General features: G+C 40.3%; 2 protein-coding genes across 2 annotated transcripts in view; one reads left to right on the plus strand and one right to left on the minus strand.

Annotated features, from left to right (window-relative positions):
* Positions 1-970: 970 nt before the first annotated feature.
* On the plus strand, positions 971-13,572 carry GZMA (granzyme A). The gene is made up of 5 exons (XM_073346174.1): positions 971-1,043; positions 1,835-1,973; positions 4,831-4,969; positions 10,006-10,278; positions 12,627-13,572. Exons 1-5 carry the CDS (start codon positions 983-985, stop codon positions 12,786-12,788), a joined length of 774 nt encoding a protein of 257 aa, XP_073202275.1. The 5' UTR covers positions 971-982; the 3' UTR covers positions 12,789-13,572.
* Positions 13,573-19,926: 6,354 nt separating this feature from the next.
* Positions 19,927-27,799, minus strand: part of CDC20B (cell division cycle 20B) — a 52,560-nt gene continuing 44,687 nt past the window's right edge. The window contains exons 11-13 of the mRNA XM_073346180.1: positions 25,074-25,199; positions 24,171-24,288; positions 19,927-20,070 (exon numbers count right to left, since the gene is read on the minus strand). Coding sequence (XP_073202281.1) covers positions 19,970-20,070; positions 24,171-24,288; positions 25,074-25,199 — 345 coding nt within the window. The 3' untranslated portion in view covers positions 19,927-19,969. The remainder of the gene's footprint in view (positions 20,071-24,170; positions 24,289-25,073; positions 25,200-27,799) is intronic.

Here is a 27,799-nt window from a genome sequence, read left to right on the forward strand (position 1 = left end):
GGGGTTCAAAAGACATCTCAATTTCTTTTGGTAAAGGGACAGGGCCAGCATGTGGAGAAGCCCAAATGTAGGATTAAGATCAACCAAAAAATGCCGCATATCGAAAGCTGGATGGCCTTTTCCTGTTCCTATCACCCAAAATCTTAGGCACACTGTACAATCAGAATATTTCAGAAAAGAACTATAAGAAAATCTCGCTCCCTCATTCTAGTTAGTATGAAGATGCAGCAAACGAATAATGGTCACTCCCCTCCTCAACAGTTTTTTAAACATCCTCTGTTCTCGGTTAAGCACATTCCTCTTTAAATAAGATACAGATGAAATAAAACACTTTTTTAGCAGTTTCCTTGGCTAATTAATCTTTGTATCATCTCACTTTCCTAAAGCATTTTAGTCTCTTTTTCTGTCTTCATGTCCACACTGATTCAAGATCAGCTGTACTGTGTCTCAGCAGGAGTGATCATACTGCACAAGATCTGACACTTGTCTCAGGCTAATAGTAGTTAGTACGTTACATTTTCAAGAAATGTGCAAGTCTAAGCCAACTAGCACACTGCACGTTACTGAGGTATTTTAAACATGAGGAAAACGATATTCAGTGGCTTGCAAGGTCAAGTGACTCTCCCAAGAACACACAGTGAGCTAATGTTAGGCCTGGGATTTGACCTCAGAGGTAGAGCTGGTCAGAAATGTTTTAACCAAACATTTTTTGTCAGCAAATGCCAATTTGTTGAATTCTAAACTTGTTTTCCAGCCAGCCCTATTCAGGGGCTCCTAGCTTCATGCCTCATCAATACATGATGCAGGTGCTGTGCTTAGAAATGACACCTTCCTCAAGACATCGTAGAAGTTATATTGTGGTTCTTTTCTTGTTTCACAGTTACAGAATGTCAGATGTCCTTCAGAGGAAAAAAAAAACCACATCCTTTTCATTTTCAATATATATTAGACACGTATTATACAAGAACAAACTGCAGCAATAATGGGGCTTCTCTTCACTTTGTCTGCTTCTGCTACCATTATTCTCCTGGTAATTCCTGGAGGTAAGTGCTGCTTTTATCCATTGTCATTGTAATTCATGATGTGTGTAGAGCAACATGTAGCTAGATATATTTAAATAATGAAGTTATCAGTAAGTAAGAGAAAGAATACATTTTTATTTATTTTCCATTGATTGTAAAAGTTAAGCCTTATGACAAATCAAAAAATAACATATGAAGGGAAAATCTTAACTCAACCTGCAAAGGAGGGAGGCAACTGGAGTCTAGAAGAGTTATATTAACCTTGCATGTTTTCCCTTCTCAAAAAATGTATATCTATCCACGAGTCAGAAAATTCCATCAGAAATGATGCTGCAATTGGCATAAATCTCTTCATTTCCAAACTTTTTGAAAAAATATTGTTCATTTAACACTTTATCTGATTTATGCAGTGAATTGTGTATCCACTTTTTCAGAGTACACTGCATAATGTTTAGACAGTGTCAGATCCAGGGTTCTTTGGCATAATGAAAGCTGATGAACCTAGCAATGGAAACAACTGCAGCTCAAGCAAGTAAAGCTCTGCAAGACCATTAGTATTTTAGGGTGGGATTTTCAAAATCAGGGTTGGCCTAATTCTATTCCCATTGAACTCAATCGAAGCAGATTTAGACCAACACAGACCCATTTTAAAAATCCCACCCCTAATACAGCTACATCCAGCACTGTAAGTCTGTGCATATATTTATATGCATTATATTGTAAAATTACGCTACCCCTTTCTCTATGAATGGGATTTTTTTACATTATATGCTGTCCCAACTGTGTCAAGCCTGGTTTATTTTTATTTTTAGATTCATGTGTGGATATCATTGGAGGGTATGCAGTGACTCCACATTCAAGACCATATATGGCCCTAATCAAAGGGAAAGAATGTTGTGGAGGAGCTTTGATCAAAGAGAATTGGGTGTTAACGGCAGCCCATTGTAAAATGTAAGTTCTTCTAAAAATTTCTATCTCATAGAATGTTCTTACTAGTTTAACAGCAAAGTAAATAATACACAATATGAACCAAAGCTAATGCCTGATACTGTAGATCTAGCATGCTTTAGAAATTGCCACAACAAATAAAATTAATGTTTCATCTACTCTGGTATCCTGTCATAATAGATAATTATGCAATAATATGCCTGTGAGGTGCGTTTCTTCCAACTCCAGACAATTAGTAGCTTATCTTCTGAAGCATGAAAATTAATATCTCTTATATTTTTGTATAGCTAGTGTAATTGGGATTATAATCTTATTATTATACTTTAGCATTTACATTGGCAACCAAGCAATTGTGGTCTCCATTTCAACATGTTCGTGAATAACAAAAGCTATAATAAGGTGCCCTAACCTTCTATCTATATGCAGAGATATTTTGTTAACTACTATTTGGACGCAGGCATAGAATAGCAGCAGTTAACTCAAGGAAAGACTTATTGACTCTTTTCTTAATCAATCACAATTTTGCTGAGCAAAGTTCAAAGCAGTACAAAATAGCTGCCCACAAAAGTGGAATGAAATTTGTGTCATTTTGTTGTATAAGATGAATGCAGTTCATTACCTGAGGATACGCTAAAATAGCTCTTTAATTTATGTATTAATTTATATATTTATTAATTAAATTATTTTCTTTATGAATTAACTTTGTGAAATAGCAAGATAAACAAATGAAGGTGAGGATGAACAAACTCTTTGCAGTTAGAGTCAGGGCGGCGAGTTATATGGGCCCGTGGTGCCAGTGCTCCAGGATTATTCAGGGCATGGGGCCCCGGCTTCACCAATGTTCGGGGCCAGGTCTCTCCCCCGGTCCCACCTGCTATCCCTGCATGCCTCCCCCGGAGCATCTCCCAACCCTGCCCGCCACCCCCAAGGGATTTAAAGGGCCCGGGGACCCCCGGCCACCGCCACCACCACCAGCAGCACAGCAGGGCTAAGGCGGCTTCCTACCTGGCCTTGCTCTGCCCCACTCCCGGAAGTGGCCAGAACCGTCCTACAGCCTCGGGGGGCGGGGGTGTCTCGGTGCGCTGCCCCCACCCCGAGCACTGACTCCGCAGCTCCCATTGGCTGGGAACTATGGCCAATGGGAGCTGCAGGGACAGTGCCTGCGTGCAACGGCATGCGGAGACACCCCGCCAGCGCCCCTGCCTAGAAGCCGCTGCCAGAGGGGTGTGCAGGTCGCTTTCGGGAGCTGCCCAAGGTAAGCACCACACCCCTCACCCTCTTTCGCACCCCAACCCTCTGCCCCAGCCCAGAGCCGGCACCCAGCACCCAAACACCCTCCCAGAACCTTAGGCAGGTGGGGACGGGCGGGACTTGGACCTGTTCTGGGCACCACCAAAAATTGTATAAACCTGCCGCCTCTGGCTAGGGTGGCCTTAATAATTTAGCTTGTGAGCCAACCTTTCTCCTGACTGACAGGCTACCTAGCCGAATAATCTATCTGGCCCACCCAGGTGTGGATATGAGATTTAAAACACAAGTCCCACCTTTTACCCCCATCAAGAGGGTTAGAGCTGCCACTGAGCCAGACCCCACACAGTGTCTCTCCTGTTAAGTCTTTCAATCCCAATGAAGCTTGGATCCCACAATTCAGAAAGAGAGAGAGAGATTAATTCCTGCTGTCACAGCCCAAACAGGTGAATATATTTAGCTCCTTGTAAAGACTACTTGGGGCCCCACAGTTACAATATTAGTGTACAAGAACATATGGAAAACAGAAAGCAATTCTGGCTTGACCTGAACAACGAGAAAATGCAATAGCTAGCCAGCATAAAGTTCAACCAGCAATTAAACACCAATATAATGTCCTAAGAAAAAAGGATCATTTCCCCATAGCCTTGCCCACAGTGCTTGAATGGGTGAAAGGGCAAATCTTGCTGAGATTGGAAGAGCTGTTGAATGTCCTCCAATCCTATATCCCAGCTCAACTTAAATGCACGTGCAACTTCCTCCCATGCAATCACAGTGCACTTTAGAGTCACTGGAGCAATTAGTGGCATGGTCTGATATAAAACTGGTCCTTGATTGGCCAAGAAGAGCATAGAATCCTAGGCATCCATTCAAGGAACCCCTAGCAAGCACAGATCAGTAAGCGACACCGCCATTGTCTGGTGAGTCTATAAGGAGGCCAGACACTTAAGGGGAGGCAATTGAGCTGAATTAGATGTGGGCTGAGGAGACAGTGTTGAGATCCTGATCGGAAATATTTCAAAGGTTTGGGATTCAGGTTCAAGGTCAAAGCAATGATACTGTTCAGATTTGATTTCAGATCAAACAGCATCCAGATTCCATTAGTTGTTCTCATGAGATTTCAGCCCAAAATGGCAGAAATCACATAAGTGTCAGTTTTTATAAGATTTCTGTTCCCAGTATAGCTGTCCTCATCAAATTTCTGATGCATCCAAACTGAAACCAGAAAATAGATCTCTTCCACTTTTCTATCAATCCCAGAACCAAAACTGTAGGGACAGGTTTGTATCCCGAGAGCCGAAACCCCTCCAAGACCCTGTGAAATTCATATAGGTACAGATATAGCTGTATGATTTTAGCTCATGTAATTATTTATAATTATGAATTATTAATAGTAATGTGCTGTTTCTTATTATTGTATTAATTATTATTTGTTGCTTTGGCATACGAAAAGAGATTGATCAACTTTGTAGCTAAGCAACTGAACACTATAGAACAAATTACAGCAGTGTATTTATCAGCAAGAGAGTACAGTACCTACTAGAAATGAACACTACCGAACGCATGTATAGTTTTGTATAATTAATACAATTAACTATGTTGTTCTTTTCAGTGATACAGGCACAGTTATTCTTGGAGCTCATTCACTTTCAAAGAAAGAGAAAGAACAACAGATTTTTAAGATTGCAAGATCAATTCGCTACCCATGCTTTAATGAGCAGGAAAAAGAAAATGACATTATGCTTCTGCAGGTATAGAATTTTTATTAAACAGAATTTTAAGCATATGCAACTTTCTATCCTGTATGGATATGTGATGGCATGCTACCTGCCTTACAAAGACTCTAGACAAAATCTTTAGTTATGTAACTGTTAGTTAAATCTTTAGTTATATAATATTTCTGACTTTGTTATGCATACACTCATTTGTCATTTTATACTTTCCCAAACTTCCTGTGCAGACTTCTGACTTCTTATAAGGAGCACTGCCTATAGAAAATATTTTTGTGCACATAATAGCCTATACTTGACATCTGAATATGTTAACTAGTTATTATGCAAAGTATTACGTAATCTAATGTTATAGGGCAGGGATCGGCAACCTTTGGCACACAGCCTGCCAGGATAAGCCCCCTGGCAGGCCAGGCCTATTAGTTTACCTGCCACGTCCACAGGTTCGGCCGATCACAGCTCCCACTGGCCATGGTTTGCTGTTCCAGGCCAATGGGGGCTGCGGGAAGCAGCAGCCAGCACAACCCTCGGCCGGCACCGCTTCCCGCAGCCCCCATTGGCCTGGAGCGGCGAACTGCGGCCAGTGGGAGCTGTGATCAGCCGAATCTGCAGACACTAAACTGGGAGGAGAGGTAGATACGCTGGAGGGTAGGGATAGGATACAGAGGGACCTAGACAAATTAGAGGATTAGGCCAAAAGAAATCTGATGAGGTTCAACAAGGACAAGTGCAGAGTCCTGCACTTAGGATGGAAGAACCCCACGCACCGCTACAGACTAGGGACCGAATGGCTAGGCAGCAGTTCTGCAGAAAAGGACCTAGGGGTTACAGTGGACGAGAAGCTGGATATGAGTCAACAGTGTGCCCTTGTTGCCAAGAAGGCCAATGGCATTTTGGGATGTATAAGTAGGGGCATTGCCAGCAGATCAAGGGAGGTGATCGTTCCCCTCTATTCGACATTGGCAGTTTTGGGCCCCACACTAAAAGAAGGATGTGGAAAAAATGGAAAACGTCCAGCGCAGGGCAACAAAAATGATTAGGGGACTGGAATACATGACTTATGAGGAGGGGTTGAGGGAACTGGGATTGTTTAGTCTGCGGAAGAGAAGAATGAGGGGGGATTTGATAGCTACTTTCAACTACCTGAAAGGGGGTTCCAAAGAGGATGGCTCTAGACTGTTCTTAGTGGTAGCTGATGACAGAACAAGGAGTAATGGTCTCAAGTTGCAGTGGGGGAGGTTTAGGTTGGATATTAGGAAAAACTTTTTCACTAGGAGGGTGGTGAAACACTGGAATGCGTTACCAAGGGAGGTAGTGGAATCTCCTTCCTTAGATATTTTTAAGGTCAGGCTTGAGAAAGCCCTGGCTGGGATGATTTAGTTGGGGATTGGTCCTGCTTTGAGCAGAGAGTTGGACTAGATGACCTCCTGAGGTCCCTTCCAACCCTGATATTCTATGATTCTATGATTCTACGGCAGGTAAAAAAACCGGCCCAGCCCACCAGGGGGCTTACCCTGGCGGACCGCAGGCCAAAGGTTACTGATCCCTGTTATAGGAAGTGTTGTTAGTCAAATATCTGACTCCCATTTAATATTTTTACTTCTCTTAAGCTATACATTAGATTTTTAAAAATCCATTAAAAGAATGTTATTTAGGAAATTAGGAAAAGCTCAATTTACAGTTGCCTGACAGTGCACCCTTTGAGTGAATGAGGCAGGGGGTCCAGTGGAAAAAAAATAGCATATCATATGATAATTAAAGACTATGTGATAATGAAATTCATAAGCAACTGTAAATCTGCCATTTCCTAAATGTCAAGCACTTGACTTTGCAATCTAACATTCTTTTAATGTAGTTTTTTGGGGGGATATGTATAGTTTCCTAGGTTTTTTTTAAAGGAAAAAGGCAAAAATATGTTGTGTTCTATTCAGTTACAAAAGATCCTCTATTATGCAACAGTAGGCTTAAATCCCTGAATCTTGAGCTCTGTAGGGTAGATTGCTACCACATGAGCTACAGGACTAACTGTAGCTGGCTAAAGGAAAGGCTACTGTTCCAGAAGCAGGCAGTAGGCAATTGAGGACATGGGCTGGGTCTATGGAGTAGTCACCAGGACTGGCCTAATTCTCTTTCTTACGTCCCACTCTTGAGAGATAGGGGAGCTCCAGCTCCATGTACCCCTCTGGGTGGGGGAATGAGCCACTGGGGCCATGTGCTAGGGCCAGGGCCATGGAAGGGGAGCTGAGCCCAGCCCAGTTTTCTTCCCCCTCCCCCTGTCGGCTGTTCTGACATTTTTTCGTCTGTTTGTTTTACTCTGAATTTTCTATGAAAATTTTCAACTTTTTGGCAAAATTTTTCAACCAAAAAAACAAAATATTGCTATTCAAAATGGCATTGTGGTCCCTCAAGGGAGTTCCAGTTCAGGGGCTTTATGCTCCCATTCTCCTCTGTGGGGCTAGCTCTCCAATAGCTTTCTGATATGCTCATAGACTTTAAGGCCAGAAGGAACCATCATGATCATCTAGTCTTGCCTCCCGCACATTGCAGGCCACACAACCTTGCCCACCTACTCCAGTAATAGACCCCTAACCTCTGGCTGAGTTACTGAAGTCTCAAGTCATGATTTAAAGACTTCAAGTTACAGAGAATCCACCGTTTGCACCAGTTTAAACCCACAAGTGACCCATGTCCCATGCTGGAGAGGAAGTAAAAAAAAACCCCATGGTCTCTGCTAACCTGACCCAGGGGAAAATTCCTTCCCAATTCCAAATATAGTGATCAGTTAGCCCCTGAGTATGTGGGCAAGACCCACTAGCCAGATACCTGGAAAAAAATTCTCTGTAGTAAGGCAGCTCCCTCCACATCTAGTGTCCAGCCATTGGAGATATTGGCTACTAGCAATCGCAGATTGGTTACATGCCATTGCAGGCAACCTCATTATACCATCCCCTCCATAAGCTTATCAAGCTTAGTCTTGACGCCTGTTAGCTTTTTTGCCTCCAGTACTCCCCTTGGAAGGTTTTTCCAGAACTTCACTCCTCTGATGGTTAGAAACCTTCATCTAGTTTCAAGTCCAAACTTGTCGATGGCCAGTTTATATCCATTTGTTCTTGTGTCAACACTGGCATGTCACTTAAATAACTCCTTCCCCTTCCCTGGAATTTATCTCTCTGATGTATTTATAGAGAGCAATCATATCTTCCCTGAACCTTCTTTTCATTAGGCTAAACAAGCCAAGCTCTTTGAGTCTCCTCTCATAAGATAGGTTTTCCATTCCTCTGATCATCCGTAGTAGCCCTTCTCTGCGCCTGTTCCAGTATGAATTAATCTTTCTTAAACATGGGTGACCAGAATTGCACATAGTATTCCAGAGGAGGTCTCACCACTGCCTTTTATAATGGTACTAAGACTCCCTGTCTCTACTGGAAATACCTTGCCTGATGCATCCTAAGACTGAATTAGCCTTTTTCATAGCAAAAATTCTTGTTGTTAGTCCCTAAGTGCATGGTCTTGCACTCTGTACAATTGAAATTTCATCCCATTTCTATTACTCCAGTTTTCAAGGTCATCCAGATCTTCTTGTATGATATTCTGGTACTCCTCCATATTGGCAATACCTCCCAACTTTCTGTCATCTCTAAATTTTATTAACACACTCCCCACTTTTTGTGCCCAGGTCATTAATAAAAATATAAAGTAGGACTGGTGACAAGACTGATACCTGAGGAACTCCACTAGTAACTTCCCTCCAGCCTGACAGTTCACCTTTCAGTATGACCCATTGTAGTCTCCCCTTTAACCAGTTCCTTATCCACCTTTTAATTTTCATATTAAGCCCCATAGTCTCCAATTTAACTAATAATTTCCCATGTAGAACTGTATCAAATGTCTTAGTGAAATTCAGGTAGATTAGATCTACTGCATTTCCTTTGTCTAAAAAATCAGTTATCTTCTCAAAGAAGGAGATGGGGTTGGTCTGGCAAGATCTACCTTTTGTAAAACCATGCTGTATTTTATCCCAATTACCATTTACTTCTATGTCCTTAATGACTTTCTCTTTCAAAATTCGTTCCAAGACCTTGCATATAGTTGAGGTCAAACTAACAGGCCTGTAGTTTCCCAGATCACTTTTTTTTCTCTTTCTTAAAGATAGGTACTATATTAGTAATTCTCCAGTCATAGGATACAACTCCCAAGTTTACAGATTCATTAAAAATCCTTGCTGTTGGGCTTGCAATTTCATGTGCCAGTTCCTTTAATATTTTTGGATGGAGAGTAATCCTGGGCCCCCAGTTTAGTCCAATTAAGATGTTTGAGTTTGACTTCCACCTCAGATGTGGTAATTTCTACTTCCATCTTCCATAATGTATCACTTTCTCCCAATTTGGTATTGGAAGAAGGTGCATCATAGGAGTCCTTGGTCATGATGCGTCATGGGAAATTTAGGCCAGCCAGAGAGCCAGCCCATAGAAGAGATTTGGAGCATAAAACTCCCAACCTACATGAAGCACTGCAAAGCCATTCTAAATAGAAATATGTCTGGGTATGTCACAATATTTCGTTTTTTAGTTTTTCAGTTAAACAAAAATTTCTGCAGAAAGCAGACACATTTCACACAAAAACTTTTTTAATGAAAACCCAATTTTCTGTCAGAAAACAGTTTCAATGGAAATTTTTGACCAGCCCTACTCCCAGATGTTCCCAATACAGTGGTTTTGCTGCTTTGGCAGAGGTATAAGCCCAGCACTTTGGAATATTCCTGTGTTCAGTTATTTTGGCAAGTTGCCAAAAATTTTCTGATGACTATAAGCCAGAGAAGGGAAATTATGATTTTTCATAGTATCTTATGGAAAGCTGAATGAAATTTCATGGGGCAAATGAAAGGCACTTCCCTAGCTCAAGAGTAATCTGCTGCTGAATACCAAAGGTATGAGATCTTCTCCAAGAAAAGGTCACAAAAATATTTCATAATCATAATGGAGAGTATTGAGCAACTTAAAGACAGGGGTTACTACCAGCTCCCCCTGCAATAACCATGTCTTCTTATTATCCAATAGCTTAAACAAACAGCAAAAATTAATAAAGCTGTGAAAACCATTAAGCTACCTAACACAGACACTGATCCCAAACCAGGAACAAATTGCCAAGTAGCAGGATGGGGAATAATTAAGAATCGAGAGCGTAAACTTTCTGATATCCTGAGGGAAGTCAACATCACCATCATCGACAGAAGAACCTGCAATGATCAGAATCACTATAATTATAAACCCATTATAACTATGAACATGGTGTGTGCTGGAGATAAGAACGGAGGAAAAGACTCATGTGTTGTAAGTAGATATGCTGATTGTACCCATCTAGAGGCTCTTAAAAATAAAATATAGAACAATGGGTATGATGAGCCCATCAGAATGCTCAGGTCTTTAGTTCAGCTGCAAAACAAGTGTCTACACTCGGGGAGGGATCAATCTAAGTTACGCAACTTCAGCTACGTTATTCACGTAGCTGAAGTCAACGTACTTAGATCTACTTACTTGTCTTACTTGCCTTCACTGCAGTAAGTTGACGGCTGATACTCTCCCGTCGACTCCGCCTGTGCTTCTCGCCCTGGTGGAGTACCGGAGTCAACGGGAGAGCGCTCGACTAGATGCAATAAATCGACCCCCACTGAATCAATCCAGCGGGTAATGTAGACAAGCCCTTTGTGTGTCTGAGAGTTATAAAGGACTGTGCTGATCTGATTTCCTAAGACTTAAAATCAAAGCTTCTGATTTGTAAACTATCTTGAGGGCCACTGGACTTTTATGCTTTTCTGAGCAGGGAAAAGAGGAAAATATTTTTCCTTTTCTGCAGTCAAATGGTCTTTAGTGGAGAAAGAGCAGTGGAAATGTCCAGTCTCTACAATGGTAATTCAGATTAAGCTACATGGGCCTATTCTAAAAGCCACTGAAATCAATGGAAAGACTCCCATTGACTCCACTGAGCTTTGGAACAGGCTTTACATGGTCTAGTGCATTTCATATGTACATAAGTCAAATGATAAAACAAATTTCAGCCATATCAAGTGGTGATAGCTATACATAAACAGCCATATTTCTACAATGTTTACATAATTAATTTATTATATAATGTTTTTTGCTATAAGTGGAATCATCCATCAAGAAGTGGACTTTTACAAAAACATTAGTATTCACATTCTCTGGCAGGTAATAATTGAGTACCCACTGCAGACCCTACCCCAGTTACTCATGACTAGCCTTATAGCTTCTAATTTTATGCAGAGAGACAAATTTAATAATTGAGAACTTAATATACTTGCACTCCAACAGAAAATAAGTACATGTTTGCATTGAGGTTCCTAGGCCAGTCCTGTGAAGCAGTGAGTACCCACCTCTGAAGAGTTGAGGGTGCTCAAAAACCACTCTACAAACGTTGCTCAAGACCTTACAAGATGAGGCCCCAGTCGTCTGATTCTGCTGTTATTAAAGTCATTTCTATAACTCTCATTGACTTCAATGGAAGCAGAGTCAAGACCCAAGTCTTGCTTATATTTCTCATGAGTCATTTCATGGCTTTGTATCATTTCATTTCAGATACAGTAAAGGAACACCCAAGTGCATTTGGTAGATTCAAAAAGGAGGTTGTCCAATCTATCCAGAAGAAATGGCTAATACCTAATAGTCACTCCCATTCCTTTGTTTCACGTCATGCATCTTTCTCTCATACAGTCTGTCATCAGGAATGATCCAAAGCTGTTGTTCTAAAAATATTTGAGAAAGTCTAAAAACATTTATTCTACATCATATTTATACACTAAATTGATCCTAGTGTAGGTAATACATTTTCAGGCCTTAACAAAGACTGATTTAGTTTATAACCACTTAGTCTCTGATCCTGAATATACTTTAGAAATTTATAACTTTAATCACATGAGTAGTACCAATGAGGGCTTGAAGGATCAGGAAAGTAGATACTACTTTGATGGGCACTATCAAAATTCCTAATATAGATCTTCAAATCCACTTTACTTATAATCTAAATCAGGAGAAAGAGGAGAAAAAGACAAAGGATTAACTTTTGTCTGTTGCAGAATATTCCATCCATTTATATACACTGGGGACATGGGGGAAAATCACACCTCTTGGCAACTTTGTCTGGTATATTATGGCTTGACTTACTGATGATTTCAAAGGTTTTGTCCAATTCTCCATTTTCATAGAAGCCTTTCTATCCAGCAATAAAACGGTTAACACACTGTACTATCTGTTTTATACACACCCCGACAAGGACATTACTAGATGATTAATTTTCCAACCAAACATAGAAGTTTTACTTTTCGATTAGATTTACTAATTATTTCCAGAAACTTTCTGCATTCAAAGGGCAAAGTTTCCAGTTTGTTTCAGATTATAAAAAAAAGGACATGTTCATTACTACTAGATTAGATTTATTCTCTATTTAATTCACAAATGAATGGATCAGATTCAAACCTTTTTCCTGTTTTAGATACAGAACACATATTCTTAGGAAAGACCCATAGAAGTAAGAATTAATTTCTGAAAACTTTCCTCAGACCTTGTCTACACATACACACACACACACATGCACCAGTTTAATTAGCGGTGTGTTTTCAAACCTTTGTAAATTCTGATGTCAAGTTTGTCTTCCTCTTCTTTAGGGGGATTCTGGTGGTCCTTTGATATGTAATGGTGAATTGAAAGGCATCACCTCCTTTGGCAAGAAAAACAAATGTGGTGCTGTTCAAAGCCCTGGTGTCTACACTCGTCTTACGAAGACGCATCTTCTCTGGATAAAGAAAACCATAGGGGGTGACTTATAGATTGAGTCAATCACTGACTGATTTTCTGTTGCTCTGATATATATTTACTTGTAACAAAATTTATTTTTGAATGATGAAGTCAGTATGATCAGAGTATTATGCAATAGCTTCATGTACATACTATGATTGAAGTGGTAATTTCACTATAAGCCCCTTCAATCGCTTGTAACTTTCCCATCAGAATTCACTTTGGGGCACAAATTTCATATATGTGATTTCAGCAAAGAAATTACCTTAACCCCAGCACAACATAAGCATAGCATTCTCCTATAACAGTATATGCCCTGTATTCTCAGCCACAGAGGGGCTACACAGGTGCTTCATGGCTAAGGAGAGGAGTATTACTTCACCTTTACAAAGCACATTTACTAGATCTCTGTATAGATAATGAGCATTTCAGCTCAAGGTCCAATCCGACTCTCACTGAACTTAATAGAATTTGGTCCTAATTGCATATTGAGAATAATTACACATATCTATATCTGGATTTCCGTAAAAATCCTGGAGAGTCACTGAGATTCTAGGAATAACTCCAGAATCCTGGAAATACTGTTGATGCCTCTCCTTCCTCTGAAGAACCCATGATTTATTTTTACCCCCCATCTTCTGAAGGCCCTCTGAAGGGGGCTGTTAGGTCTGGCAGCCTGAGGAGTTTCAAAGACTGCATACTTTGTAGGGAAGTTTATTTGACTGTGAAATCTAATGATTTTGAATTTCCTAACGTCTATGTATTTCAAAACTTCAACCATTTCATTACATTATAATATTTTGCATTTAATAAAGAAAAGGCAACAAAGTCTGTGGCTTGAAATATGCAATTATCTGGAACACCCTGTCTCTTGCAGTAAAAATATTATGTGCAGTTTTGAACATGTAAACTATTTGCAAACCAGTCAGGGTATATACTTGTTTATAACATACATTATGTTAAACATTCAGCTGAAAACTCCATTGTGACAGGGTCTGCAGGATGCAACCTAGACTGTGGGACTGCTGAGCCCTCCAAACCCACCAACTTGGGCTGCCTCTCATATGTGATGCTGATGTCAAGTTACAAGCCTCTGACAGGCACTGCACTTACACAGACATCCAGAGGCAGGGACACACCCAACTGAGTTACATTAATGGTCTCCCAGCCACTCATGAACCATAGATAGGGAGGCTTCAACCAATGCCCCCCAGCTGTCCAGTCTTGCACCCCAGAACTGTACCATCTTGCACTGGTCAGAAGCCTGACCAGTGTAAGTTCATTACTTAGTTCGTCATTTCTTCATAGGAAAGTAGAAGTGGACATGCATCACCTTTGTTAACCTGAGCTTAGATTCCCCCCAGGCATTTCAACCAAAACACACTGTTTTAGATAAAATATGAACAGATTTATTAACTACAGAAAGATAGCTTTTAAATTATTATAAGTAGCAGGCAAAGAGATCAAAGCTGCTTACCTAAAAAATAAAATAGAAATTCGGTCTAAATTCTAACTTGAACAGACTAAGCAAGATTTGAATCAAGCAATGTCTCACCCTAACAGATGGTACAAGCAGCTTACAGTTCCTCAATACATAGACTAGACACCCTTCCAGCCTGGGACCACTCTTCCCCAGTTCAAAATCTTTTTCTTCCAGATGTTCTTCCCGCTGTTGAGATGGTGGGGGAGAGATGCCAATTGATGATGTCACTGTCTCTCTTTTCATACCTTCTTCCAGCTGCTAGAAAGATCCTTGCTGTGACGTTGGGGGTCAGTCAGTCCCCATTGGTCAAGCCGTCTCCACTGAGTACATGCCTTCTCTAAGGAGCCTCGGGGATAGCGGATTGTTTTCTTGATGGGACCACCTTTGTTGCAACTGAAAGGCTGGTTGTGGGTGTTCCCAACCTCACAACATATTTCAGTTACATATATAGCAATACCTCATAAGTTCACATACAATGACAGTACATACGATCCAACATGATATTAATGTTCAACTGATTAAGACTTTTAACATGATACCTCACAAGGCATACTTTGTACAAAACATATCATAATTATATGACAGTGGTAAATATGGAGGTTCCAGGGTGCTACTTTAAGGTACAGAGTGTCACACCTACATAAAACCCTCAAGTGAAATGATAGACAATTTCTCTGGTTAGATAAAATATTAGTATAATAAATACTAGCTGGTAAAATATAAAAGTCCTATTTCATGACTATAGTGTCAGTAGTTAGCTAGATTTCAGTGATATCTTAGCCATGAAATGATCAGACCACTTTTCCAACATTTCCAGCAACAGGATTGTGATCCAAAATGATGTATTGTCATGTGCATACTGATAAACTCAGCCACTTCCAGTTCCATAAATATCTTCAGAGTTTTTTCTCCAGCAATAGGAAATAGCTAACAGATTTATGAGAGGGAAAAGAATATTTAATGGGTGGAGATATATTGCATATGATTTTAATTAAAATGTCATCTTGTTGCATTCTTTATGAGCCATTAAGCATTGAAGATGATACACAACATAGCAAAACAGAGACTAAAACCAGCCATGCATATAGCATCAGCTGACATATTGCTGGAGTTTAAAAAAAAAAAAAAGCATGTTGTCATACCAATAGCATTTGATGTGGGTAGGGAAGACAGAGAACTTTAAATTCCTGGGGCCGAAACTAAGTTTCTTACTAAAAGTTCCAAATACAAAAATCTCTGTTCAATATTTCATGAGTGTTTCTATTGCACCAAGTCAGTACTTGCAGTATTTAGTATTTTTCCTCCTAAAAATAGTTTTTACATAGAATCATAGAACTGGAAGGGACCTTGAGAGGTCATCTAGCCCAGTCCCCTACACTCAAGGCAGGACGAAGTATTATCTAGACCATCCCTGACAGGTGTTTGTCCAACCTGCTCTTAAAAATCCCCAATGATGGAGATTCCACAACCTCCGATTCCACAACCTCCCTAGACAATTTATTCCAGTGCTTAACCACTGCTTTCAGTTAGGAATCATATTTCCTGCTATTACTTATTTAACTTATTCTTCTGTAAAAAGAACCACATACACACATAGTGGGTAAATAAGGGAGGATAGAAGGATACCAGGCCAAATGGGATTACACCAATGTATCTGAGAGCTGAATTTGGCCCAGTGACTGGAATTTACACCCAAAATATTCTGCCTAAACAGAGGGAATAAAATTAATCGTACTCTATTGAATAAAAGTCTGAACAATTTCTTTTTCTCTTACCAGCACAAAGCCGGTGGTTAGTGCAGAAGTGATTCTAAAAATCCAAGTAGAGAGAAAAAGATATAAAGATTTTTAAAGTAAAAAATGTAAAGGAAAATATGTAGTTGATATTCAAAGACACTTGCCATTTGGGACTGTTTCTATCTTGTGTTTCTCTCTCCCCACAAACTCCCCTTAATTCACTCTCTGTTCTTTCTGTCCACTCTTTGTTTTGTTGTCATTTTCTTATTTTCGCCTTATTGTAGCATTTTCTCATTCTTCTTTTCTTCTAATCTGCTCCTTCTCTTTACCTTCATTTTGGATGTTAGAGACACCATACTTGTCAATTAAAAACAACAATTTGCTCAAAACCAAAGATTCATCCTTTCTCCATTTCACAGTCAGATAAAGTTCATGGTAAGGTGACCAGATGTCCCGATTTTATAGGGACAGTCCCAATTTTGGGGTCTTTTTCTTATATAGGCTCCTATTACCCCCCACCCCAGTCCCGATTTTTCACATTTGCTGTCTGGTCACCCTAGTTCATGGTCCTCCTAGCACAACAGAACCCAGGAGACTAGGAAAGAGGGGGTCTGGCATAGTAAAGGTCTAAGAGACGTGCTGGGCTAGAAGACATGTGATAAGCATGCACAAAATATGAAGCCTTCCTTCTCTAGGGAAATGTCTTGAATCTTCCCCAGTTTGATTCTGGTGAATAGCAATTATTTTACCTGAATGTTGTTTGATGGCTTCTGTAAGATCAGTTGGACTCAGCATCATTCCTAGTGGCTCAGGATTCACATAGTAAAAATAACCTAAATACCTCTGTCGCTGTTTAAACTTGTTGGCATTTACAGCAAAGACACTAGTGAGCCTGGATACTGAAATGCCCTCTCACCTAAACTGGAAAGATCTTCAGATCAAGAAAACAGCACCCATTCCGATCAGATCTCCCCCTCTAGGCAATGGCCAATAAAAGTTTATTGGATAGATAGGGAAGAGTGACCATGATTAGCTAACAAATTTATTTGAGCTACAGCTCACGAAAGCTTATGCTCAAATAAATTGGTTAGTCTCTAAGGTGCCACAAGTACTCCTTTTCTTTTTGAGAATACAGACTAACACAGCTGCTACTCTGAAACCCATGATTAGCTAATGACATGTTGCCATCTAGAATGCAATGATTTCCACTTACTACAAGCTAATGAGGTAGCCAGTGAGAAATGAACAGGCATAATCATTTAATCATTGAATCATCACAGCAGACCATCCTGTAGCAGTGAAGGCCTGATGCATGTAAGATAAGGTGATGAATTTAAGCAAGCAAACCCCATGTCTGTTCTTTCGTGAACATTTCAGTAGGTTATACTGTAAGCTAATCGAAGAGCTCCATGGATCTAAATTTTCTAATCTCTTCAGTTATGCAGCACTCTGAGAACAACCTTGTTATATTCTAGAGAATCCAGGAGGATGCAATCCTTGAACAGATTATTCAAAAGTTCAAGAGACTGCTATTTGTAGACATAATTTTTGTGCAGTTCTTTGTTCTGATACTCATTCTACAGTGTTCCATCTATGGCAGAAGTGCTAAATTACATCACATCCATGTCACAAAAGGCAGTAACAACAAAAACATTCCACAGTCTTTTTATTGTGTTTTTTAATACATGAATACTTAAGATGGATGCATTCATTAGTGCATTAATTTAATGTAATTTAATTTAATTATTTATTTAAATACGTCTCTAGGTACCCATCCAGTGTTCTGGGTACCGATACTAGAAATGAAAAGACACAACATACACATAGAAAAAGGACTGCCCATAAATATATCCATCTCAATCTACTTCATTCTCAACAGTCTTAGCAAAGAGAGAAAAAAGATGGGCTTTGCTGTGTGCTCAGAAGCTTAACAAATACTAACTCTGACAGCCCAAGGAGAGAAACAAGTTCCCACGTCACCATTAAATGTAATGCCAATGGAAAAATTAGAATAAATCAAGATTTCACATTTTAAGGACCTCTGCAATGTAAGAAAGAGAAAGGATCAGCCTCACAGCACTGTATTTTCTGAGAATCCCCTTCCAATTTATCAAGCAAAGTATGATCAGATTCAAAACAAATATCTCCCCTAATCTAGTTGGTGAGGTTATGATGTTCAAACTTCCCCAACAGAAAAATGGGAAAAAATCCCAGAAATAAGTAGGAGAAAATAAACAAATTCACAGTTTACTGTTCCCTCTGCTTTTCCTGCAACTGAGAGGGGGGGAAAATCACTATTCTGGTCACAGATTTTAAATGCTTGTTAAAATCAGCTGCAATAGCCATGTTCATACTGGAAGACAAACTCTGAATTAATAATTTCCTGTTCTTAGACCTCAGCTTTTTTGTAGTTATTTCTACGTGCACCACCAAAGAGTTCTTATTTTCCAACCTGCTTTGAAGTAAGACCACAATAGGTGGCCACTAAACCAGAGGTTTTGGGCTATATCACACTTTTTGTAAATGAACAACTTTTGATGTGCTTGTGACATCTGAGAAAATGCGACTGGTGGTGTCTGCTCTCCAGCCCTAAAGTCAGTTCTTACGTGATTTACAAACAGCAGAGATGTGGTTTTAAATTATGGATGAGAATAAAAGATGTGACCATCGTAGATTCATTTCTAGATGCCTCTGCAGCCCCCTTAACATTGTCTGCCTTTCGTCACCCATTCCACCGCAGCTGAATTTTTCTGTCTGAAAACCATGGGCTGACTTTATATCACTCATCTCAACTCCCACCTCCCCAGCTGAGTTACAGGAACCATTCTATTCTATTCTAATATTTTTCAGACAGAAAGGGCCATGAGTTTCTACTCCTACAGGGCTCTTTTCACACACAAAAAATGTTTCAAGGGTCTTTTTGGGAACAGAGGCAAGCCTTTCCTTCTCTCTTGTCTCTCATTAGCCCATTCCAAGTCCATTGCTTCTCCTGCTTTCAGATGGTGGAAGGAGAACGTCAGAGACATCCATGGAGTTGCAAAGGCTTTAAAATGCTTTGAATGAGAGGTTGCTGATCACTGGGCCAAATCCTGCAGTCCTTATTTAGCTTATGTCAGTATTCAGTCCTTATTCAGGCAAAGTCTTACTAAAAAATCAAAGAGAGTTTGCCCCAGCAAGTATGAAACTATGTAACTATGATAGCTATAATCTTTGCTAATGCAGGGGATCAAACTGGTGACCTCTAAAACAAAAGACGTAAGTCACCACAGCTTAAGCCAAAAGCCACACAGACTCACAGCCTCTGTTTCCTGGACATAGACAAGTAACTGACTAGTAAGTTACAAAAAGACCATATAATTATGATTATTATGCATTTATTATTTTAGATGTTAAAAACTTTTTGAAATACAGAGGGGTGGGGTTTAATAAAAGCCTCCCTAGGTTTCAGAATCTGAGCTCCAACTTCAAAGTACTGTTTACACAGCTATTTTTATTGTGCTAGCACAAACCCTGCTAACCCAAGTCTGTCAACCCAGGCTGAGAGGCTTGCTTCTGTGGGCTGTGTAGACATACCCTAATGGACTGTACTCCTGAGAATAGGCCAATATAGAACTTTTCATTAGGCCTATGGCTCAAAACAAGGCATTAAGTGAGACTTAATTGGTGCATAGTCCTCGTGTTGGCTCTCTGTGCATGTGTTATGGGTTTAAGGAAAACAAATGTGATATTATTAATCAGAGTTAGAATGTTTTTCATCTAAAGCATGGGCAGTTTGGGCTCAAGCACGTTCCATGTGATAATGAACTAACTAGAAGAGTGCTTTCTCTTGAACAAAGGTGTTATCTTTATTCCATGTTTCATTTGGAAAGAATGCAGATTTGTTATATTACTGTCATTGCCAAAAACCTTTAACTGCTCATTTTCAAAAGTCAATGGAAAAAAGTTGCCACAACTAACTAGAATAATCCTCCTGAAAGTCCTTGCTTTCGCCAGATTAGCAGTATTTCCACACACAAGCCATTCCATCAGCCGCAAGAGAAAAGATCCTGCTATGATCTGGGCTCAGTGCTACATGCAAGACTCTTCCTTTATGACCTACAAAACAAAACCACAATATTTATAACAGAGATCAGGGAGATGTCATGATTTTAAAATGAGAACTCTTTGCCATTTTGAAAATTGCCCACCCGTGGTAAGGCTTGTTTACTATAACTACAGCTGCACAACATGTTGCATAGGATGTGCTGTTTGGTTTGAGCAAGCCTAAGATTTACAGCAGTTTTACACTAAGAAAAAGCTGAAAGCAAAATTTTCCTCTTATTGGGGTCACATTTGAACTATCAGGACTTTACAAAAGCTCCGCAAGGCTTTTCTCTCAAAGGAGAATATTATGCCACTTAGTTTTAAACCTGAACTCTTGATTCTCCACTGCAGTCAAAATATGTGTCTAATCTATGACTGGTAATGTGCCTCACTACTGATCTTTCTCCTGTGGCTGCACATGCTTCTCAAACACTTTGCCACTGATTCAGCAGTTATGAGATAGTGTCTCCAACTTCTGAGTTATTTGCACTATAAAGCCCTCTTGAAAAAGCTCCTACACAATAATTTATTGGAGTTGTATCTTGAGTGCACCCATGGTTATAGAAAAAATTAGGGACAAGATTCTGGCTGGCTGCTGTGGCTACTTTGCCCCACTCCATCAGCACAAAGCTGCAAAACTGGCTTACCTGGTTATGTAAGGATTCCCCCAGCATGCAGGCATAGCTGAGAAAATTCAGACAGAGCCATAGCGGAAAGATGGACAAGTATTATACTGGGATTAAGGAGAGTTGGTTCAGTTCCCTGGTCTGCCATAGACTTCCTGTGTGACATTGAGCAACTTGCTTAACCTCTCTGTGCTTCAGTCTCCATCTGTAATATGGGAATAACAACACTTCCCTACCTCACAGGGATGTTGTATGGATAAATACATTAAAAAGATGAGATGCTCAGATGGCAACGAGGGCCATACGAGTCCCTTAGATACTGTCCCTTAGTACTGCCAGGCTGCTGGAATGGCCTCTTGTGGCCATGTTGACTTAGAGCAAATTAGAGCAGTACTGATGCTGATGTCACTTGGCAGAGACTCTAAGGGTATGTCTACACTGCAGCTGAAAACCTGTGGCTGGCCCGTGTCAGCTGACTCAGGGCTCGGGCTAAGGGGCAGTTTAATTACACAGGCCGGAGCCCAGGTTCTGGAACCCCACAAGACGGGAGGGTCCCAGAGCTCAGTCCTCCAGCCCAAGCCCCAACGTCCACACTACAATCAAACAACTCCTTAGCTGCGGCCCGTGAGACCAAATCAGCTGACACAGGCCAGCCGCAGGTGTTTAATTGTAGTAGTGCCCTTAGGCTGGAATTTTGCCCAAGGCTTAATATTAAAGTGCGACTGTCACTAATTTATTTCCACTATGGATTAGTTTTCAGGCTTTGCTTCCTTACTGGATCATTAAGCAAGAGTGCAGGATGGGCAGTCCTATGCTGAGTGCATGTGAGTGGGAATGAGTCTGCATTGCAAAGAATTCTTAACACAGTCTCCTCTGGGCAGCTATAATAAACACAGAAGGAAAAGAGTCAGAGACTTACCAGAAATACCCAAAGAATGGATTCAAAGTTTTTAAAAAGATGGTTCTATTCCACTGGTGTTGTATTCTGAACCTGCAGGGTATGAGCAACCTCAACTCTGACTAAATTCAACGGTAGCTGCAGAAGCTCAGCCCATCAAGTGAGGTGCTCAGCACCATCCAGCCTCTAAAAACTGAAACCCAATAATGACTCATCTGTTACTTTCTTTCTTGTGAAACTCGTGTGACTAAGGGTTTCTTGGATAATATATATATATATAATCAATTTTCTCTCTTAACTCCATATGCTTATAACAGGGCAGAGTCCCCTTCAGTAGAAACTTCTTCTGGTTCATAATTATCTGGTCTTCACAGTTAAGAAAATTAGTTTCCATTGTGAAGAGGTAAAACTCAAGAGGAAATGGAGTGACCCCGGGTGACTGTGCTGCTGTAGCAAATGTCACTTGTGTGCTGAGTGTTTCATATGTAAGCATGAGAGCTGAGTTTTTATCAAAAGTTAAAGCAAAAGCAGGTTTAATTTCCATATGCATTCAGGCTTTTTAAACATATGCTATTCAAACACATGAAAAGTCTCAGATTGTACTTACCGACTGAATGTAAAGCAAAAGTTTAAACCGATAGTGCCACAAATATAACAAAAAGAAAAGGAGGACTTGTGGCACCTTAGAGACTAACCAATTTATTAGAGCATAAGCTTTCGTGAGCTACAGCTCACTTCTTCAGATGCATCTGAAGAAGTGAGCTGTAGCTCACGAAAGCTTATGCTCTAATAAATTGGTTAGTCTCTAAGGTGCCACAAGTCCTCCTTTTCTTTTTGCGAATACAGACTAACACGGCTGTTACTCTGAAACCTGACAAATATAACAAGTCATTCTTCAGCCTTCTCTGCCAATTGCACAAGAATACTGTGGCCATAACATATGTATAAGTATGCATCAGTTCCCTCCCCCATTTTACCTTCAATCTGACCACTGATGCCAGTCCCCCATAGGCTGGTGTTGGAACCAAGTTGCCGGCACACAAGAGACGCATAGGAATGTATTTTTGCAGCCACTTGCTTGGCTGGACCCCCACAGAGACTCTGTGGAGTATACACCATAATCGTTCCTCTTAACCCCTCAAAATAAAGAGGGATCTAGGTGTTCAACAGGCTTTATGCGGATGCTGCATGGGGATGAATTTCACCTCAGGATTGAATTTCACCCAGTGCAACCCTAATGGATGAAAATGGATTCAGATTTACTATCAGTACCATGGTAGAAAGGCATAGAGTGGTAAGAAAGCCAGCCAGTGTGTATCAGTGATTAAAGACTGCACAAAAGTGCACCCAAAATGTGCCAGAAAAAGTATTTTTAAATGAACAGACACTCTTATTATACAAAAAAAAGAAAACCATGTTAGCGATAACTTGCCATTGAGCATGCAAATACTTGACACACAAATGGAACTGCAGTAAATGCTTACCCACTTAGGTATACAAATCTGTGTGCGTTTTTGTACATAAACTGGACATGTGTTTTAATTTAATTTTGGATGCCTGTGCTGAATTGTTTCAGATTATGCCGAAACAAGTGATGATCTGTAACTTAACATATGGGAGTGACAGCTAACAGAAGCACAGATTGCAAGAAAAGACTCTAATAGGACGTATTGCTGCACCACAGCCTCATGAAACACCGTTCACATAGCAGAAAGGAAAACACACTCATTCTAGCTGTCACTACGGTACATGACACACATTCCTTTGCACTATTAGGTCAAAGTCATTCATTAAAACAAACAAAAAAGCTAATTAGCAAATAGACCTGTGGAAAGAATTATTTCAAAAGTTATTTTGGAAGCAGCTGCTGGCCTAGTGTTCTACAGGTAGCACTCTGAGCTGCTAGACTCAATATCCACAGTCAGCTTGTGGACTATGTCTTCCAGGCCAGAACAGGATGGGAGCAGTCCTGCATTAGTTCACTCAACCCCACAGAAGGAAGAAGGGATAAGTCTTGGAAAGCTTTGTAGTGTCCATGTCAGCTAATTTTTGAGCGACAGAGATGAAACAAGAGTTCTATCCAGTCCTCCATGCTCAGTGAAATTGGACTGTGGGACCTACAGAAGAGGGAGAAATGGTGGGTACCTTCAGACTGGGTCTTAAATGGCCTCCGGCATAATATATGCTGATGTAAAGGAATCCCATTGCCAAAAAAGTATTTTTATAGAGGTAGTTCATTAAGTTAAATAAGCTAAATCACAGCCTTTCCAATCACATACATAGACATCCATTGTGTGTGCATGTGTGCACATGGATAGATAATTAGATACACATATATAGTATGTATATATATATATTGTATATAGATATTCATTCATGAGCACACCGAGTTTGTGTATATTCAATATAAAATAGTCAAAGTATATTCAATCACACCTGTTTGTGTGTGTGACTGAAAAGGCTGCTTTTTAGCTTGTTTTATTTAATTATGTGTGTGTGTGTGTGTAAATGCATAGATTACAGAGAGAGAGAGAGAGAGAGAGAAAGTGCAACTAGAGAGATAAAAACTGGTTTACTGAAATACTTACCATAGAGATCAGCTGAATTTGTAAGTGTGGGATACTTCCATATTTTCATCTGATTTTTAGGAAGGCCTTGTCCAGTCATTAATTCATTGGTTTTGGGTAACCAGAACAGGGAGCAAATCTAGTGTAATTTAAAAAATCATTTAAATTTTTTAAAGGATCTACATGTACCATTCAACTGTTTTTAGACTGACAATGTTCTTAGTAAATGCTCAAAATGTACAAGTTCCTGAGCAACAACAGAAAAATAGTTATATATTCATGAAAGGATTATTTGTTTTCCCTCTATAGCGACTGTTACTGAGTGCAGCTACATTATCATCCTTTCTAAAAAGGGTGACATCCTGCCAGATCTAAAAACAAAATCCTCAGCCAGAGCCTCAGCTCATGGAAATCAGTATAGCTCCAGGGAAATCAATGGGGCCATGACAATTTACAACACTTGAGAATCTGGACCACTGTCTCCTCATATTCAACCTACAGAGACTGATTGTTGTTCTCTGACTCCTCATGCTTCTCCCCGCTCTAGTGCTCTCATGCTTCCTGAGAAACTTGCTTCTCTCACATCTTCCTCTCCTCGTTAGGCATTTGGTCAATACCAGGGTTGATGGATAGCACATGGCTCTGCTGTGAGACCACTTCCCTGTTACCTCCTCTCCGACCAAATTAAAAGTTGTGAGGAAACAGGGGTGGTGATGACTGGCACATGAATGAACTGATCCTGAGCACAACGAGATAACACAGCACTGAGTGTAGTAGAAATGCATAGACAGACAGACAGAACCCTGCAGCCACTCTGTACACAGAACTCCCATTGAAGTCAATGGGATTTTGCCTGAAGAATATAGCTGTACGAGGAGAGTGCAGCTCACAGAGCTTAAGTTTGAAGACATTTTATGCGTTCACCTGCGATTTTGTGTCTGTGGTTTCAATGATTTTCCCAGTGTTTATGTCCCAGACACGTAAAAATCCATCCTTCATTCCACCTCCTGTGGCAAGGATTTCTGACTGCCATGGACACCAGTTCATAGCCTAAAGGAAAGTAAATAGATAAGATGCTGGATTAAAAGGTGGTTAGCTGGAAGAGGGGAAATGGGGAATGTAACTGATTCTGCCTATAAAATGGATTGGAGAAATGAAGCACAGTCACTCAGAACACCCCTGGGTCAGAACTCGAAGTGCTTCTGCTCCCCATCCCAATGCATACACACCTAACTCAGCCCAGACTTCTTCCAGGGAAACCACAAATGTAGGCTCCCTCAGCTCCAGCCACTGCTTCAGGCCCCCATTGCCAATGCTTCACTGTGGCCTCACTACTTCCATGTAAGCCAATAAATTCAGGTTCCCTTGGCTCCGGCTGTTGCTTATACATTGTGTTTCATATATCCATAGATTTTAAGGCCAGACAGGACTGCAGCAGCACCTCACTCTTTATGACCTGTATGCTTCCAGGCTTCTAGGACTTCTTCAAACTGCTTCTTGCCTACTCCTAAGTTGCAGACTATACCTGGTGGAGTGCCAATAAAACACACCAATTATACCACCAATTTTCAGCTGCTTGCCAGTACCTTTTACTGCTGCTGTTCCATTGCAGTTTCAAACTATTTTCAGGGATGCACAGCCCATAAAACCTGGGTTCCCCCAACTCCTATTGCTGCTTTCTGCTGTCTCTACTCTTCCACAGATTCAGGTATTTTAAAGATTAAGGAGCCCATAAAAATCTAGGCCCCACACTTTCAATCATCTAGTGCTTCCCCTCATTACGCATCCCATCATAACCATTGTCACCAGATGTTACACCCAGGAAGGAAAGCAAGGTTATGAGGGGGAGGAAAACACCTTGTTCTTTAAAAATTCCAGGAGAATAGCTACAATTTTATTCTAATGCTTCTCTTCTAGAAGTGGCAGAACGTTTTTGTATTAGTCCTCTGATCCTGAGCTACTGTTTTTGTTTCTGTACATTTTATTTTTATTTGGCATCATAGTTAAAATAGCTCCTAAATGGAAAGGGTGGGGGGAAAACATCTGAGAAACCATAGCACCAGCAAAAACTGCTAATAACTTACTTGTGGTCTAGAATGATTCATTAGGGGAACTGGTGTCTGAAATTAACTTTAGTGCATTCTGGGTAGCAGAACTTAAGCAGGACTATTGGGCAATCCTAAAAGTTTAAAAGTCCATGTACAGCAATGGAAGAAGTACTATTGTAGCCAATGATTTTAGTTTATTGTTCATTTATTGTGTGACCAGGATTAACTAACAAGTTATGTCATATATAATCATTGTATATTAAATAGAGTAAGTTGTAGGATTATAGAAGTATAAAATTGATCAGTAGTTAGAAGGAACAATCATGCATTAGATATCTATGTAATTAGGGCTGAAACACAAGGCCTACAGGCTCAGGCCTGTAAGATTTTAGCTTAGCCATGCTAGGCCATAGAGATAAGAAATGTTAACCCGATGCCCTAAGATTATGGGAAAAGATGTACCAATGGGTGAAATTAACGTAAGAGTAATTTTTGCTTATAAGATACCCAGTAAGCACATTTTTCTAACACATGCCCCAACCGCAGAGTGCGCTACGGAATTACATTATAAAAAGAGGGTGCCCAGAGCGGGAAAATTGAGCTCCCTATGGGAAACTCCAGCAGGAACCATCCCTCTGCTGATGAGCAATTCATGAGAAACCCCTTGACCCTAAACACGATTGTTAAGGATGCGAGTATAACTACATTTGTGACTTGTGCATAGGTCTGTATAAAATTTCTATATGCTTGGACAATCATAACTTTAATTGTAACTTTAATAAAACTTGTAAAAGAGACTAGCCCTTGTACTTTTGAATGTCTGTGTGGTCACTACCTTTAGTCTTTATGTGTTCCTAGACACTCTAAATCTAAAGCAAGTAGCAGAGGTGACTTTCACTCTGCTAAGCTTCAGAGTAACAGCCGTGTTAGTCTGTATTCGCAAAAAGAAAAGGAGTACTTGTGGCACCTTAGAGACTAACCAATTTATTTGAGCATAAGCTTTCGTGAGCTACAGCTCACTTCATCGGATACATACTGTGGAAAATGTAGAAGATCTTTTTATACACACAAAGCATGAAAAAATACCTTCCCCCACCCCACTCTCCTGCTGGTAATAGCTTATCTAAAGTGATCACTCTCCTTACAATGTGTATGATAATCAAGTTGGACAATTTCCAGCACAAATCCAGGTTTTCTCACCCCCCCACCACCACCACAGACACACACAAACCCACTCTCCTGCTGGTAATAGCTTATCTAAAGTGACCACTCTCCTTACAATGTGTATGATAATCAAGGTGGGCCATTTCCAGCACAAATCCAGGGTTTAACAAGAACGTCTGAGGAAGGGGGGGGGGGTTGGAAAACAAGGGGAAATAGGTTACCTTGCATAATGACTTAGCCACTCCCAGTCTCTATTCAAGCCTAAGTTAATTGTATCCAATTTGCAAATGAATTCCAATTCAGCAGTCTCGCTGAAGTCTGGATTTAAAGTTTTTCTGTTGTAATATCGCAACTTTCATGTCTGTAATCGCGTGACCAGAGAGATTGAAGTGTTCTCCAACTGGTCAAATCCAGACTCCAGCGAGAGACTGCTGAATT

Source organism: Lepidochelys kempii, chromosome 5 (genome assembly GCF_965140285.1).
Source record: "Lepidochelys kempii isolate rLepKem1 chromosome 5, rLepKem1.hap1, whole genome shotgun sequence".
Classification (NCBI taxonomy): domain Eukaryota; kingdom Metazoa; phylum Chordata; order Testudines; family Cheloniidae; genus Lepidochelys; species Lepidochelys kempii.